Raw genomic sequence first — 17580 nt, forward strand, 5'->3', positions numbered from 1 at the left:
TCAGCCAGGTCACGATCTCGCGGTCCGTGAGTTCGAGCCCCGCGTCTGGCTCTGGGCTGATGGCTCGGAGCCTGGAGCCTGTTTCCGATTCTGTGTCTCCCTCTCTCTCTGTCCCTCTCCCGTTCATGCTCTGTCTCTCTCTGTCCCAAAAATAAATAAAAAACGTTGGAAAAAAAAAAAAAGAAAAGAAAAGAAAAGAAAAGGTATGTGTTTACTTCTTCCCTTTCACCTGTGGCCCCTAAATGTAGTCCCAAACCAGCCCTTAGAGGACTGGTTATGTGTCACACTGTTCCAAAATGGAAGATTACCTTGCAAAATGGCGTGATAATGCCTCAACTAGACATTTCATGGCATTTTAGCACTACAGAGAAAAGGTTTTTTTTTTTTTTTTTTTTTAGTCCTCTAAATAAATAATGATGTAATAAATATATAAAACTGACTATTCATTAGCTCGGTCTTCCTTCATCGCATCCAGCTATTATACATGAGTACTGCTTGGTTAACTCATGACTATGGAATATAAATGCATTACTGGGATCTATACACTTTTAATTAACTTCAACTTACTGAATCCAGCTTTAACAGAAACAAAACAAAACAGCAGGAAGCCACTTTTTTCACTGTGTTTCAAAGTCAGCTACAATTAAAAAATCATTAGTTCAGTGTCAACCCCAAATGGAAACAATTACCAATAAAATGTTACATTTACTTTTCATTTTTTTAGGTAGCACAATTCCTGTCCAGAAAAAACATAAGGAATCATGTGTACAAAAAGTAAGATAAAGAAACCAAAATTCTTAGGGGGTCTGACCACAAACACGAGGGAAAAAATACAATGATATAAACAGAAGTAGTTCAAAATTGAAAACCATTACGGAGAAATCTTTCCCATTTGGAATTCATACCCGAGTATGTGTTTATAGTAACGCTCCATGTATCTGATGGACAGAATTCTAGTATCTCAACCATGAAATACTTGGAACCTGATGCCAACATTAAAGCAATCTCAAAAGCCTTTTGAGCTTCATGGAAAATCATTTACAAAAGTTCAGAGTTATCTATTTTACTGAGAGATAGCCTAAGATCAGAATTTACAATCCCTAAACATAGGGACACTACAGAAAAAGGAATCCAATATAAACATACATAGATGTCCAAGGCCATTTAATTTAAGGAAAATCAGAACCCCACACGACAACAGATTGTGAGGCAACAGGTTTCCTAATACTGCCCTAGGCGCCTTCAACCAATAACAACCGAGAGAAAAATGTAAGTATCTTGCATTGTGAGAAAGTGAGCTTCAGTTACGTAGGCAATCAACTCAGGCAAAAAAAAACTTGTTTCAATGATGCTAGACAAATAAAATGCACATGTAGATGTGTGCACGTACAGAAAGACTGCAGCCACGATAGAAGGCATTATTTAAATGTGAATTTGTGCGCGCAAGTGAGACTCATCTTTTTTAAACATTTTTTTAATGTTTACTTTTAAGGGGGGAGGGGAGGGGCAGAGAGAGTGGGAGACACAGAATCCGAAGCAGGCTCCAGGCTCTGAGCTGTCAGCACAGAGCCTGACGCGGGGCTCGAACTCACAAACTGTGAGATCATGACCTGAGTCGAAGTCGGATGCTGAACCCACGGAGCCACCCAGGTACCTCGAGAGACTCTTCTTTTAAGGAGCTAAGTTCAAAGCCCGCATACTTTGCTCCACACAGTTGCTGTTGGTCAAAGCATCTCTGAAACGCTTCTCGATCTTGACAGTTCTGGCTCTCTTGATCTCACTCTGGCCATCCCCCGGCCCCAGGCCAAACAAAACAAAGCCAAAACCTTCTGGCTGTCTTTCAGAAAGAGGAGCCCCCCCCATTCCTGCCTCTACAGACAGCTTAACCGCTGGGCTGTCCAGCTCCTTCTACTAAAATAGTTTTGGACCCAGTCACACAGCACCACCTCAACCTCCTAACATAAAGAAATACCTCTTTCAGAGTGGTTTTGCTCCCTCTTCTTCTATGGCCATTCTCTCCTGTTTCTTCTTTTATTTCTCACCGCAAACCTTCTCCATTCTTTCTCCTTCCTTAAGTCTTGAAGTCACGGCCTAGACTGTGGGCTTAAGTGACCTGCCATTGTTAGCAATTAGGCGAAGGCCAGAATCCTGTCTTAGAACTGCCAGCCACACCCTGCCACAGCTCAGCCTCATCTTTTTTTATTTTTTTATTTTTATTTTTTTTTAAAGCTTTTATTTTTTTTTAATTTACGCTTATTTATTTTTTGAGACAGAGAGAGACAGAGCATGAACGGGGGAGGGTCAGAGAGAGAGGGAGACACAGAATCGGAAGCAGGCTCCAGGCTCTGAGCCATCAGCCCAGAGCCCGACGCGGGGCTCGAACTCACGGACCGCGAGATCGTGACCTGAGCCGAAGTCGGATGCTTAACCGACTGAGCCACCCAGGCGCCCCACCTCATCTTTTTTAAATCAGGGCCCCCAACTGGACTCCAGGGCAGAGGCCATCACTGCCTTTACTTCAGACCCTCGGGAGGCTGGACACAGCGACACCGGGTTGGCGATTTGCCAAAGCAAGAGACATGACAATTAGGACCCAAGACTAGCTACTTCTATCAAGGCCTCAACATATTCCCTCTCAAACCTTCCTCTGGTGTAGTTGCAATGAAACGACCAGCAACCCGTCCCACCTTCCCTTTTATGGTAAGAAAACCTGGCTTGTATTGCCCACACCTATTACCCCCCAGGTAAGGTGCACAGTTTGGGGAGAAGCCACACTGTGCTAACAGGACACACAACACCCACACGAGAGGGAAACCAGGGGACCAGGGAAAGGATTTTGGTATGCAGTGTGAGTTTCTACACCAGTACTGGGAACCGGCGCTTTGGGGTCATTACCAGGTGTGTTTATATGACATCAAAACGTGGAGAGCAAAAGAAAGGTGCTCAGGGTCTCTGGATAATGTTTGTTTGTGACATCAGGCCAGTAGGTGTCTTAAGGTACCTGGTTGCTGCTAGCAACAGAGGAAGCAGTCCTATTTAAAAGCTGGAGCAAAAGAAAAAAACCAAAGCAAACCATTTAATTTTTTTTTCAATGTTTATTTATTTTTGAAGGAGAGAGAGAGCGCAAGCGGGGGAGGGGCAGAGAGAGAGGGAGGCACAGAATCCGAAACAGGCTCCAGGCTCTGAGCCGTCAGCACAGAGCCTGATGAGGGGCTCGAACCCATGAACCGTGAGATCATGACCTGAGCCCAAGTCGGACGCTTAACCGACTGAGCCACCCAGGCGCCCCCCAAACCAAACAGTTTAATCCTCTCCGAGTCTATTCTCAGGGTCCACCTTGGAGGAGAGTGAGCTTAACCTCACTGACAGCACAGCTTTAAAACAGAATTATACATTCTGTTTTACACCTCTGAGGCCTCAGAGGGTAATTCTCTTCCCCCCAAATATGCTCAAGAACATACACTTGGCATTTCCAATTTGGGGAATCATTTCAAGGGTGGCATAGACTGTCAGTTAGTTTGGGGTTTGCTTTGCATTAAGTGCGGGGTGGTTTGCTCTCTGTGCACAGGATGGTCACCAAGTAAAGGCCTCATACGGGCCTTAAAGCGCTCTTTGTGAGGAATGAGGCCCTCTGTCCAGGCTCACACAGGCAGCTGTAACCCATGCCACCCCCCTCTCTGGGTGTTTGTTTTGATAGAACTTCATTTATGCCCAAGACAATGCCTGCCCTCTTCGTTCTGCCCCCAGCAGGAAGCAGTGGCAGTGAGGGGAGGCGGGGCAGGGTGGCCACACAGCTTCCAATTCAGGTTTTGGTACCACAACAATGGAGCTCCAAGTGCCACAAATAAAGAGCCACCCACTGGGAGCAGGATGGGAGCAGGACAGGGGGGCTGGCACATGGAGACCTGGGCAGACCCCAGGTAGAAGTCACCCCATCACTACACTCAGATGGCTCCCAGACGGGGCAGAGGGACCCCATCTGCCTACTCATAGCAGGGCACAGGGACAGACACATAACTAAGTCTCCCAGGGATGACAAAGCCATTTCTTCCCTTCTCTCAGTTCACCTCTCCTACCATTTCCCCCCAACTAAATGAGCAAACACTCAAACACTGAAAGAAAAACAAAATTAACACACACACATGCTTAGTGTTCTAATTTACCGCCAGTTGCGCAGGGGAAAACAGTCTAACGTGAATTGCCGAAAATGAACGATATCCTTTAAAATAAAGCCTGGGCTGGATGGCTGGGAATGAATGAAATGCATTACCCAACTGCTGGTGTAACTCAAGCCCTCTCCTCCCCCCTCCTGGACCTCATTCATAAAAAGCCTGCTTTGCCCCAGCAGCTGCAGCAACCGGGACTGGATTTACGTCTGTATTTTCCAAGACAGAGGGAAAACAATTGAGACAAAGAGAATCCCTCGGATATTATCACCGAGTTTGCCTTCTCTTGGGAAGTCACGTTGCGGCTTCTCTTGGTCTCCAGATCTGCTACCCAAACAGGCAGAGGGCATTTTGCAGGGCTCTGTCAGCAGCCGTTCTAATGCTAACACACCCAGCGTGTTATTAAAGGAATTCCCATCTGCTTAGTCACACTCGGTATCTTGCACTTCCCTATCATTTAAGAAAAAAAAAAATGATAAAAAGTGAAAATCAAAGGTTCTTCCTTGTTGGTAAAATGAGGGCTAACAGCGTATCTAAAGATTGCCACATTAATGGGGTGGCGGCAACCAAGTTCCTAAAGAAAGGGGTTGCATTTCTTGATCATCCACGTTTAATTTGGTATTGCCATACTCAAACTTTTTACATCTACGCTAGAAACCTTAGGAGGTAAGATACAACTTTAATTCTTTTTTTTTTAATGTTTATTTTTGAGAGAGACAGACAGCGTGAGCATGCGAGGGGTAGAGAGGGAGACACAGAAGCTGAAATAGGTTCCAGGCTCTTAGCTGTCAGCACAGAGCCCGATGCGGGGCTAGAACTCATGGACCATCAGATCATGACCTGAGCCAAAGTCCGATGCTTAACCGACTGAGCCACCCAGGCGCCCCACAACTTTAATTCAATATTACTTCCCAGATTTCTGAACAAAACAAATCGACAATCAATATGCTGCGTGTTAGCAAAAGTCCCCCCAAGTCTAATCCCTTTTGCGTGGCTCCCCGTCTTGCACAGCATCTCTTACCACATCCCAGGCGGGGGGTGGGGGGGGGTGGTGATGGCGGTGCTGGTTCTTGCAAAGGGAGCAGCCCTGCTCAAACACCCATCCCTTAGGAAACTCAGACATCACCATGAAAAATGAGAGGCGATCCCTTGTTTTAGACTCAACACCCTTCTTAAAAACAAGGTCTGAACACAAGAACAGGTTCTAATTTACTAGGAATGGTTTTAATGCAAGAATTAAATAGGAACAGAGTGCAGGAAGGGAAGAAAGGAATAAAACCATTCTTGTTGCCCTCATACCAGAGCTGTCTTCTGGTGAATTGAGATATAAATTTACTCCAGAGGCAAGATGGTTAGAGCTATGATCTGGTCCCCTCTCAACTCTCCCAAAACAAATAGGGCTTCAAAATCTCACAGGGCAAGGGGCTCGGGGAGTCCACTACCTTTCCAGAAAATGCTAGCGTTAACGCCACCATCCCTCCATAATCCCACCCTGCTCATCAGGGCTGGTGAGCGGGAGTTCATGTTCCTACACGCTCTCCGCCAGGCGCCCGGAAACCGTAATAGAAGCCCTCAGTACTCTCCTCAGATTCATTTCTACCACATTCTCTCCCCTGAGGCGGCCCCTCCCCCAACCTTCGCCCAGGGACTGACAGCCAAAAAAACAAGAAAATAATTTGGAGATAGCAAATGAATCTTGTGGAATACTTGGTCAGTGATTAAATCACAATAATTCTATAACCTCTTCAAAGGCAAAAATGTCAAGATAACAGGCTCAGAGCAAAATAAACAAGTCTTACAGAAATGATGCCAAGCTTTATAAAGAGATTACCCACACCTTCTGGTGGCTGCAGCCCAGAATCCACAACGATTTTTTTTTTTTTTTTTTAACTTGTCTCAGACCTTCTGGCCATTGTGTGAGAGCTCCTATGCAGAGAGCTCCTATGCAGGTCTGTGGTTCTTTACAAGTTTTCAGTGTATTTTTTTCTGTGACCATGATGATGCTTTCCATGTACCCATGATCATTTCTGTGGGGCCCTGGAAAGGGGAGTGAGTCACAGAATAGATACAGATTTAGTGAGATTGTGACACCTCAATTATCTTTGGCCCCACTCCCAAACATTTCCTATTAATCACCAAAATGCTCCTCACCCCCTTAGGTGTGGGTATGGTTGCCCAAAGATGTGGTAACTTCCCAACAGGAACAATAAAATACATACCCAGGACACACATCGTTTCATTAAGTTTAGACGAAACCAAATGCGTGATATCGGGCAAGTTATCTAATCTCTATGTCCCTCAGTTTCCTCCTGTATAAAATGGGCATGTAACAATGAAACTGGCCCTTGCAGAGCTGTTATAAGGACTGGTCCACAAAAAGTGCTCAATAAACATTAGCCGCTGTTGCTAATATTGTCACTATGCCATGCCATCACCTGTCCCAACTCTCTATTGAGTTTCTAACACCTAGAACAGCATCCGAATTCTTCACTGTGGCTCCACCGGCTGTGTGATCTGGCTATGCCCGCCCTCTGCCTTGCCCCACCACCTGTCTCTTCCCCCTTCCCAGCCATCCCAATCTGCCTCTGCCACTCCTGTTGGTGCTTCCACACTGACCGTCTCTTGCCACTGCCCTGGTCTAAGATGCATCTTCTCTGCCGTGGACTGTGGCCACTGCCTCCTCCTACCCGTCTCTGTACTTCTGTCTGTGTCCCACCGTCTATTCTTAACTCAGTAGCTGGCGTATCACGGCCCATGTCCCTTCTCTGCTCAGAACCCTGTCAGCTCCTGTCAGAGTCAAAGCCAAGGTCCTTACCATGGCTCCTTGCCCCAACTAACCTGCGGCAGCACCATGGCCCTCTGGCCTCCTTGCTTTCCTGTGCCCCTTCTTCTAGGTCTCTGCCCATGTGCTATCCTACTAGAGACCTCTTCTGAGCACCCCATGCAAAAGAGCACTCCAGCCCCAGCACAGCCCAACCCCCGCCTGCCATCCCCACTTTCACAAAAGTTCCATGAAGGAGAGACCTTGTTTTGCCCACCACTCTATCCCACACCGGCATTTGGCTTAGGGCAGTTGCTCAGTAAGTACACTTGTAGAGTGAATAAATGGCCCTTGATCTCGAACCCCAAGATCTTTCTCACCTGGGCACCCCTCCATCTCGTGCTCGTCTTCTACCCCTACCCATGTCTTCTGGCTTTGGTCTCAGAGCAACTGTACCCTCCTCAGAAATGCCTCCTCCAAGAGCCCGGCCCAAAGTCCCTGCTCCCCCCCAACCCCCCCTCCCCCCGCCCCAACCAGTTCTTCCATTGCTATCTGATGCTGTTACTTGTTTGCTTGTTTACTGTCTGGTTCTGTCACTAGGATGCTTCTATCCAAGTAGGGATCTGGCTTCGTCCATCTCTGTGCCCCCAGTGGCTACCACAGCATCAACGATGCACTTGACCCATCTTTCTGAATGGATGGTGGTAGGTATACTGACGTTCATTAAAAACTAACAGCACGGATCCAGGGGAGGGGTGGAGAGGGTTCTTTCTGTCCTGCCCCAGTGTTTCAGTGAAACACCCTGGGCACCTGGAAACACCCCACCTACTGATCAGCTCTCTGTGGTGGCCGGTGCAAGCACTCAGGCTCTGGAGATGGCTTCTGCACAGAGGAAAACAAATCTAAGTTACTAAATAACAGCCCAACATCTGTCACCACAGATGCGCAACTCTGCACAGCCAACGATCCCTGCGTGGTGCTACCTGTCCAAATACAGGGTGACAGGTTTCCCTTCTCCCTGAGCGGGCTTTAGAGCAGTCATCACAGCTGCCTGGGAGACGGCCACTCAAAAACAGGCTACAACCACAGCCTGGGGGCCAGCGCCAAGTTCCCGAAGCCTCGGACGTGTTTCCTACCCAGCAAGGACATCAGGTGACTTCCCTGAAGAGGAAAAACTACCCTCAAGGCCACTGAGAAAGCAGGTGTGATGCTTAATGGTGCTGCTATCGTGACTGTGGGGAAAGCCAGGAGCCACAGATCGTGACTGTGGGCACAGCGGCTCTGCCCCAGCACAGGGGAGGGGGCAGGGCTGTGAAGAATGCGGGGGATGTCTCAGTCACCCCAGAGAAAAAGTGGAAGCAAACTCACCCACCCAAGACACTCCAGGACTGTGGCTTTGAGAGACAGGTCCCCTCTTGGGACTCCAACAGGATTCGTAAGTGAGAGTGTTCAAACAAATCCAGTGTGAACACACATTCCGCAAACATTTACTGAAGCTTTGGTAACTGACGCTCTGTCTAGGTGCTTAGGAGACAATCGTAAGGAAAACAAGAAAGATAAGATACCTGCCCTTGTTATGCTCGTCAGTGTGTGTGTGTGTGTGTGTGTGTGTGTGTGTGTGGCCAGGGTTGGGGGTGGTAAGGGGAGACAGAGAGAGAAAATATACAAAAGACCTAATTATTGAGTAAGTAAGATTGTATGTTAGAACATAAGTGGGGAAATCCAGATTGAAATCACCAGTTACCAGTGATGAGATCCCAGCAGCTAAGACCACGGAAGTGAAGACATACCAGAGAAATTATACTATTTGATGGACAAAAGTGTGCACATTACAATGTAAATTGCAGGATCACGCTATCTGTGTCCCTTCTGTTCCCCCAAGGATTTTCAGCTGAAGAGGGGTGCCTGGCACAGGTCAGAAATTCAGCACACTTTTACTGAAGAAGTGAAATGCTTGCCCAGCAAGGTCCTGCTTCCACAATATCCCTGGCAGGTGACTCTCTGGATAGGACTGGAATTTTTCCAAAGGTGAGCAGCTGGGGCTTTTACAACAAATCCCAAGCAAAACCACCTCCCCTCCCCCCCATACACACATTCTCCTCCAGGCACCTTTACAGTACTCCTGACCCGCTGAGGGTCACAAAGGTCTACTCGAATCAGCCAGCACACTCCGTGATCCCGCCCTTGCAAGCACAGCACCTAACATGATGCCTGGTCACAGAGTTCACATCTCCTGTTGGCCACTCTCCTTCTACAGAGACACCTCCCCCTGTGCTCAGCATGCTCATGGAGCAGGGCCGTGCTGAGCACTGATCCAGCTGCTGGGATACCCAATGGAGCACAGCCTGTCCATGGGGCAGCAAACTTGAGAGGTGCAGTATCTTCAGTATTTTAGATATTCCAGAAGTACCTTATAAATCTCAATGCCGAGCTGGTTATTTTATTTGCCAAAAGTAATTTAAGTAGGTGCTTTGTATTATTTAGGAAGAAAATGTGGACAATACAAAGAAAGGGGTTACCCCAAATATCTGGCATGTTCCATCCGGAAGAAACGGTTATAAGAAATAGCATATGTAAAATGTGCTTCTTAAAGTTTCTTCATTGATTGAAGAAACATAATGCTAACATAATAATCTGTATATCATTAAATATTTAAGTTACTAATATATGTTCATATGTTTTTTAAGACGTAAAATACACGATTATTTAACCAAGCCTAGAGAACAAAGTAAAAATATGGCGGTACGTGAGTTAAAGGGAGTTTCAATGAGTCCTCCCCTTCCCACTGTCTTTCACCTGCTTTTCTAAACTTTGGTTAAATATAAACTTACCTTATAGCTATTCCCTAAATAATTTACAACTGCTATCATATTCAGTTTTTTTTCCCACTTACTTTATCTGTGGACTTGAGGGTTAAGTGTTATTACTTTTCACATAATTTAGTGCTTACCCGTCAGCAGATCCAGATTCTTCCTTAAGCTGACCCACAGTGAGGTTAAGGTCAAGGAAAGATTCATGACTTCTGGTCCAAACTGATAGCAACACGAACATATAAACAGTCAGGTCGTGGCTTGGAAGGGAAGGGAGAAGGTCAAAGATTACACAGTACGTCGTATACTGACGTCTATAAAACAAGGTTGAACACTCAGGGTTGACGTGGTGAGGGGTCAACAGGAGGGGGGAGTCTTGCTTCAAGGACATACTAAAACCATCTCCTGATGAGAGTTTGTAGTCAATCAAGATCACTTGGTGTTTTAAGGGTCTCCCAGACAACTGTAAATGAAGGGCTCTGAAATTATTCCATTGTGAAACCCATGACTGATTTTGTCACAAATGACAGCAAATGTTAGTAGAGAAGTTTGTGGTCACTGTATGTGAAGGACAGGGTTTGTGTATGTGTGTTGGAGAACATTCCTTGGGAAACGGAACTTTTCAGAGACACATCAGAATGCCTCTGGTCTAATGGAGCCGGTCTGTTTACTGATTGATTTCCAAGACCGTTTTGTAAATAAAAACAGTAACCGGCCCATCCTGGAGAACCATTAGGCTGTTAACAGAGCTGTGTGGGAGGTATGGCCTTTGCCCTCTATCTCTGCTCTTTCCCTCCTCACACATAATCAATCTGAGCACCACCGCAGATAACATCTGCTCTCCGATACAGAATGTATCCTATATACCCATCCATTTTTAGGGAAAATCGTCTCAGACAGCTGGCATGAAATCAATGTCCACCTGAAAAGTACCTCTGAGAGCCATCTAATAAAATCCAAAACTACGGCCATGAATCCAAAACTACAGAAGTCCAGGTTGGTTTCTCTAAATAAGCCAGAGAGAAATATTCGGTGTGTGACATTTTATAAACCCACAGCTGTTGAACGACGTCTTTCGGTTACAAAGCTGAACCCAGGGGAGACTGGCATGTTCACAAGAGCATTTCTTTTCTGGACGGGAATGCATAGGATGCTTGTCATAGCCATTACCTAAGTACTGAGACTGGGTAATTAACTCACCATTGTACACCTCGCTCAGTTCAGAAACCAAACTTTTACACCTGAAATCACCTTCCTTTCATGACCTTTCGCAGAAGTGAAGCTATTTAAAATCCTAGCAAAAAAATAAACATGCACGTTTTTCTGAACACTCCAGACTTATGGGTTCCAAAGATTCAAGGGTGTCCCCTCATTAGGATAGAGTTACATCTTTGCTGAAATAAAAGTTCTTAATGTAGCCTTTTGTGGGGCACCTGGGTGGCTCAGTCGGTTAAGCGTCCGACTTTGGCTCAGGTCGTGATCTAACCGCTCATGAGTTGGAGCCCTGCGTCAGGCTGTGTGCTGACGGCTCAGAGCCTGGAACCTGCTTCAGATTCTGTGTCCCCCTCCCTCTCTGCCCCTCCCCTGCTCATTCTCTGTCTCTCGCTCTCTCTCTCAAAAATAAAGAAACATTAAAAAATTTTTTTTAAATATAGCCTTTGCCTACAGATCTCTGGATGTAAATTGTAGACTGATGTTAATGCAGTGGAAGAGTTTCGAGGCAGGGATATTTCCTTCATAAAATATTATGCATCAGAAGATGCATTCGAAGCTCTAAATATTTAGCGAAGGATAATCTGACATATTTACTAATATTTCCATCAAAAACAACAACATCTAAACTGTCATTTCAACAGTCTAGCTTCTTATGTTTTAGCATAGAGGAATACTGGTTTACGGTCTCTTTTCTTTTTTAAAAAGAAACGTGTAGTGACGGCCGCCGAAATCGGGAGTAACTTGAGCCTGTGACTTGAAAATCACAACTCAGCCCTATTCCTATAGTGATAAGAGTAACAGAAGCTTCTGATTCCTATAACCTGGCTCCCCATAAGCCCTGAAACATTATAAGGCTTCCATTTTCATGACAAACGTTTGAAAATGCTGTTAAAATGGGATTCGTTTATTGACAACACAGGATTTTTTAAAGTACTCGTTTTCCTCTCCTAAAAGGAAGACGTTTTTGCTGTGTTAATGTTCACATCTGTCAATGACTGACAACTGGATCTGTTGAGTAAACATTTATTCTTTTCGACAAAGAAACTTCACGTAACGTTAAACTCTTAATGGAATTTTAGGATGGAGTGCAAGGGAATTTGGAGTGACTTCACAAACAATAATATCTAATAGCACACACACACCCTGAAGGTTCTCTTCCAGTGGCCCCGGGGAACAGGCCAGCCTTTGTATCAGCATGGAACAGACAGGCTAGAGCTTTTCAGGAAGAAAAAAAAATCAATACAGCGATATACAATGGTAGACAAAGCTACACGTGTTTACAGAGTTTTAGCACATAGAAACATCCGGTTCAAAAGCCTGTTGAACTTGGATCGGTGTTGGGACTCTCACAGGAAGCAACCCCTGACAAAATATCAACTCTTATGGAACAAGAAAAAAATTCTTTTGTTTAGACACAGACTATCAGTACAAAATATTCAAAACCTTTCTTGAAAGAAAAAGTAAATTCAAGGAAATATCTAATCACTAAGAGGAATGATGACTGTTTAAAACTTGGGCCTTGGGAGTTTGGCCTTGCACCTGTCTCCACCAAAGGAGATTAAAAAAAAAGACTGAGTTATAGTGTAAAATACATACACACACACACACACACACACACACACACACACACACACACACATATATGAAAGAGCCCATAATCTGCACCAGCCATAATGATCTTGGTATGGTAACCTGGGTAATATCTACCCACCAGAATTTAGCTTTTGATGAAAATGGTCACACATTGATAGCTTTTGCTTTAAAAGCCTCTTTCCAAACAAACAGACATCAAATCAAAATGCACATTTTAAAATTAGAAAGGTTTTGCCAACTTGTCTTCCATATTTCCAAAGACTGAATCTCACTCAGAAATCTCACTTGTGGATGCTCCTGTCTCTAAGATATGTGACAAGATCTCATAAATGCTCAGTTCATATAATGATGGGTATTTGTGTGGGTACCAGGCACCTTCTCTTCTCCCTGACACTAAGCAGCTACCATGTGAAGGCTTAGATTTTACCTTCAATACATTTATACTCATTTGGAGTCTGCCAATTAAACACTCTTTTGAATCAGTAAATAAATGCGGGAGGCCGATGCTGACAGAAGAGAGCCATCCGCCATTCACACCTTAAACCTAAATGTTAGGAAGGCAATCTGATTCAAGTGTTCTACAGAAAAGGAATGGGGGGGGGGGCAAAGTAACCTTAAACCCCGAGCCACTCTACCAACCCTTTCTACTTCACTCCCTGCTAGATGAGGATCTAAGTCTAGATTAGGTACTGGGAGTATTAGAGCAGATTTTCTACTCTGCCAACGTCCCTCTTTTCCTTCTTCTGCTTCTCCCCCTCCGAACTATCACACTGAAACTTTCTATTTGTGTTTGTGTAAAATAGCAGGAACCTGCAATGTGCTATGCTACCTTCTCTTTGTGCACCATTTCCATGCAACACAATAAATTACTGTGCATTATTATTAACCATATCGCACGTGCCTGTGAATTTTAACTCATTCTAGCACTATAATTCTGTTTACTAAGATACACCCAGCCTTTCCCCGTCACACAGCATTTTCTTCAACTTACAAACTAAAATGGGATCAGATATAATATGTGGTCTTCTGTGACTTGGCTTCTTTCACTTGGCATATTGTTTCCAAGATTCACCCATACGTTTTACTTTTCATCAGATGGCAAAAGGATCTTGTCCATCTGTGATACTAGGACTTTGGGTTGGAAAACTGTCCTGTTTCAGACCACAAGTGGTTACACGGTAGGTGGTCACAGACAGGGATGTTAATCTGTTTGAATAGTTCACTAATCTTCTTGGCTTCGTGCTTTTACGAGTAAAATTTAACACTAAAAAAAAGTAAACCTCCTAGCAAGTTTAATAGTCAATAATAATGAATTAAAATACATTGGTAGAGGAAAAGACACAAAACAAGTTAGTTGTTGCTTCTTTAAGTCTTTTGAGATACCAGAGTAACATTTGTTGCATTTGATAAACAACATAAGAGCTTATAACAAAAGCAACCACACCCAGAAGGCCTTCCTGGCACCATAAGAATATGATTTAAGGACTAAAAGAATGTGTTGTAACGTTATTAGTCAACAGTTCATTAGGCATTAAGTAATTTCTAATCAAGAACCCATCATCATTGAACCATCTGAATGTGAACTTGCTGCTACAAAACTTTCACAAAAGTTCTGGAAAAAGCTTCAGTCTAATGAAGGCTGAGGAATGGTTTTACTTTGCATGCAGTCAGAGTTATCTGACCAGGGGACATCAAAAAATATAAAAAAGAAGGGGCGCCTGGGTGGCTCAGTTGGTTAAGCATCCGACTTCAGCTGAAGTCATGATCTCACGGTTTGTGAGTTCGAGCCCCGCATCGGGCTCTGTGCTGATGGCTCAGAGCCCGGAGCCTGCTTCCGATTCTGTGTCTCCCTCTCTCTCTGCCCCTCCCCTGTTCACGCTCTCTCTCTCTCTCTCAAAAATAAATAAGCATTAAAAATATATAAAAAAAGAAAATAAGGGGTGTCTGACTGGCTCAGTCAGTAGAGCACATGACTCTTAATCCCATGGTCATGAATTCAAGCCCCACCTGGGCGTGGAGACTGCTTTAAAAAAAGGGAGGGGGGTGCTGTAAAAAAAAAAAAAAAAAAAAAAAAAAAGATTCTTTTTCTTCATGTTTACCAATATCCTTTTCTGCTTTTAAGCGTTACAAAGTAAGTGAGTTGAATACACATACTTAGGGAAGTAAGTGAAAACTCCATCATTTGATTAGCCTGACTACATAATTCAACAAGGAATGAAAAAAAAAAAAGGTTTTATATGATGGTAGGAGTTTTATATTTGGGTTTAATGCTGCTAAATAGTTTTTTCTCCTTACCTCTGCAAGGGGAAGAAGTTAACGCTTCTCCGCTTTTATATACGCCCTCATGGCCCAAGACAGAAAGGTCCTACAGGGGGAAGAGTCCAGGGAGACTAGAGGCTTTGCTGGGCCGATGAAAACAGTAAGGCCCAGAGGCTCCAGACTCCAGGACCAGCCTTCTTCCCAGGTCTCTGGACTCTGCCACGCTGTTCCACCCCCTGCACCACGGCCCCTTTGCAAGGTGCAAAATGGATTTGAGACAAGCTTCCTCAGATATGCTTCCCGTGTCGGGATGCCTTCTATGCAGGTCTGTCAAGGCCTATGGAGAGGTGTCACCTTAAAGGACAGAGGGAGAAATGATCCTTGAGGCTCCTTCTCATGCTTCTTTTAAACAAAAGGACTGATGACCTTTCTAGGCAAGGACACAGCTCACCCACGTGCCCCCTTCACTTTATATCTTTCACCCCCTGGTACCCAGGCCCACAGCACTGCACCACACATGATGCTCCAAGATGCCGAATCTGCTGGGCCACCTGGAACCCCAACCAGGCACGATGCCCCCTGCACTGCCGAAGCTTTCTGCTTCTGTCACCTGTCCCAGCGCCTGCCCCAACCCAGGTGGAACACAGCCACCTGTTCTGTCACAGAGCCTCCTCAGGGGGCAAAGTCTCAGAACGCAAGCCACAGAAACTCAACAGTTAATACGCATTCCCTCTGGCTAAGTCACAGATATTAAATGTTGGCAGATGGAGTATACCCAAAGCAAATCGGGGCTATTTTCAGTGTCTGAACTTTCTTTTTCCTCTGGGCCCCAGGAGCCCCTACTCTGACCATCTCCCTCCAGAACCACCTCTTCCCCCCACCCCCCACCCCACAAAGCAGACAACACTCCTAGGGCATGAAAGAGCCCCGGGGTTACCCACCCTGGTCACAGGATTTAAGAACACATGCCCTGTAGAGCCTGGTTTATTTGTTCTTTATTAAACTGTAAGATCACCATCCAATTTGTAAAGCCCCTCCTCCATATTGAAGGTTCAATGGCATCATTTTAGAGGCCCACTTCAAAAGTCACAGTTGCATGTAAATTACATTTGAGAAACATGTCACCTTCTTTGTAAGGCATGGAATTGTTAATATTCAAATGGGAGAACAAGGCCTTCTCCAAGGAGAGGACTAGAAGTCAGGAGCAGGGAGGTGGTGGGCAGAGGAAGGGGGGAACAGATGTCAATCACAGAATCTGGAATTGTGACATCTGGTTTCCTGAGAAATACACTATATATACATAATGAAAATGATCATGGTATAGATTAAGATTATGGTTTTCTGCCTTAAAAAAAAAAAAAAAGTCTGGCCAGCCAACATCGACCTTATCACCCCCATGGTTCCAAGTGGAAAAAAGCGTCACAGACGCAATTGTACAGCCTAGAACAATGCGTTCTTGTAAACAGCGCGAGGGTTTTTTTTTTTCTCTCAAAGATAAATAAAGAAGGCATAACCTAGAAATAATATAACTACTTACGCACAACGAAAAAAGTTGGCAGTCGTGATCAGAGGTAGCCTTAAGGGTTTGCTTGTTTGTCTTTCCATTTTACAGAAAGGTAAATGAATAGGAAAGTGACCTGGAAAAAGTAAGCTATAAGCTCACGTGTTCACCTTGATCACCGCCGCGGTCTTCCTTCCGAAATGTAGAAGGCAAAAAGCAAGCAAGCAAGGAGCCACTGTAAGACTAATTTCTAAGTTAAGAGCTAGAAAAAAATATTTAACCGATTACTGAGCACAAAAATTCTTTAATTGCTTTAATCAACTCAACTGCTAGCAGTAACTGCTAAGAAACCACAGACCATAAACACGAAGCCTACTGCCTTGCCCTGAACCTTGAAGATATCAAGCCAGAAAAGGGGAAAGGGGGAGAGAGAAAATGAGTCTTCTGCAAAGATTACTGGGGCTGCTTCCGTCCAGCCCCCACCCGGAGCTGGATGGCCTACCTACCGGAGTGCAGGGAAAAGGACAGTCCCTCCCCACCCTCCCCAAGCTGTCAGGGCTCCCTGCCACGGGAGCATCCTCAGGGAGCCCCGGGTGAGGCCGCGCAGTAAACAAACGGTTTGCAGAGTTACACAAACTGCAAAGCCGACATCATTAGGTACATGCAACCAGGGAGAAGATGTCTCTGCAGAGGGAGACCTGCGTTAGATAAATACCTGAGAAATCCTTTAATGGCAGGGACGTACATTACGTGTAAGCACACACTAGCACCTCCGAGGAAAAGCACGTAGAGTGTGACAGGGCCCAGAGAACAGGAAGAGAGACCATGATGTGGAAGACAATGGAACTTCCCTCTGACCTTTCACTGGCCCCAGCTCCTGACTCAGGGACTGTCCCTCCAGGAAAAATGCCTGTGCCTCCGCATCTAACATCTTCCAGGTCCTCAACATTCCTCTGAACCCTGGGATGAGAGTAGCCACGGAATCCACGCCAGTGGGCACGTTCCTTTCTGATTTTGGAAGTGGCACACAATCTGATGGTTTCAGATTAAGATGTGTCCATTCGGAGGGGGGATCAAACATTTGTTCTGCACAAAGCCCCTCGATGCAGCAAGGGTGTGGGCAGGCCACCCCAGCATTCTTCACTAATGTATAGCCATCACCAATCCCATTACCAAAAAGAAAACACCTCGGAAGGAAAAAAAATACCCTAGCCATCAGCGGACTGTGACCTGAGGATACAGAGGCTAATCTGTCATGAAGCCCAGTGTGCAAAA

The 17580-nt window shown here is 45.1% G+C and overlaps 1 protein-coding gene across 2 annotated transcripts in view; it reads right to left on the reverse strand.

Moving 5' to 3' along the window:
• The window catches only part of IGF1R (insulin like growth factor 1 receptor), a 299971-nt gene that overhangs the window by 149152 nt on the left and 133239 nt on the right, over window positions 1-17580 (reverse strand). Inside the window, exon 1 of one of the 2 annotated variants that reach the window (XM_042988146.1) lies at window positions 9878-9997. The exons of the other annotated variant lie outside the window; for it this stretch is intronic. Within the exon in view, the coding sequence (XP_042844080.1) occupies window positions 9878-9944 (67 nt within the window). The 5' untranslated portion in view covers window positions 9945-9997. Of the gene's footprint in view, window positions 1-9877; window positions 9998-17580 lie in introns of those variants that run through there. 2 annotated transcript variants of the gene reach the window in all.

Source organism: Panthera tigris, chromosome B3, assembly GCF_018350195.1.
Source record: "Panthera tigris isolate Pti1 chromosome B3, P.tigris_Pti1_mat1.1, whole genome shotgun sequence".
Taxonomy (NCBI): domain Eukaryota; kingdom Metazoa; phylum Chordata; class Mammalia; order Carnivora; family Felidae; genus Panthera; species Panthera tigris.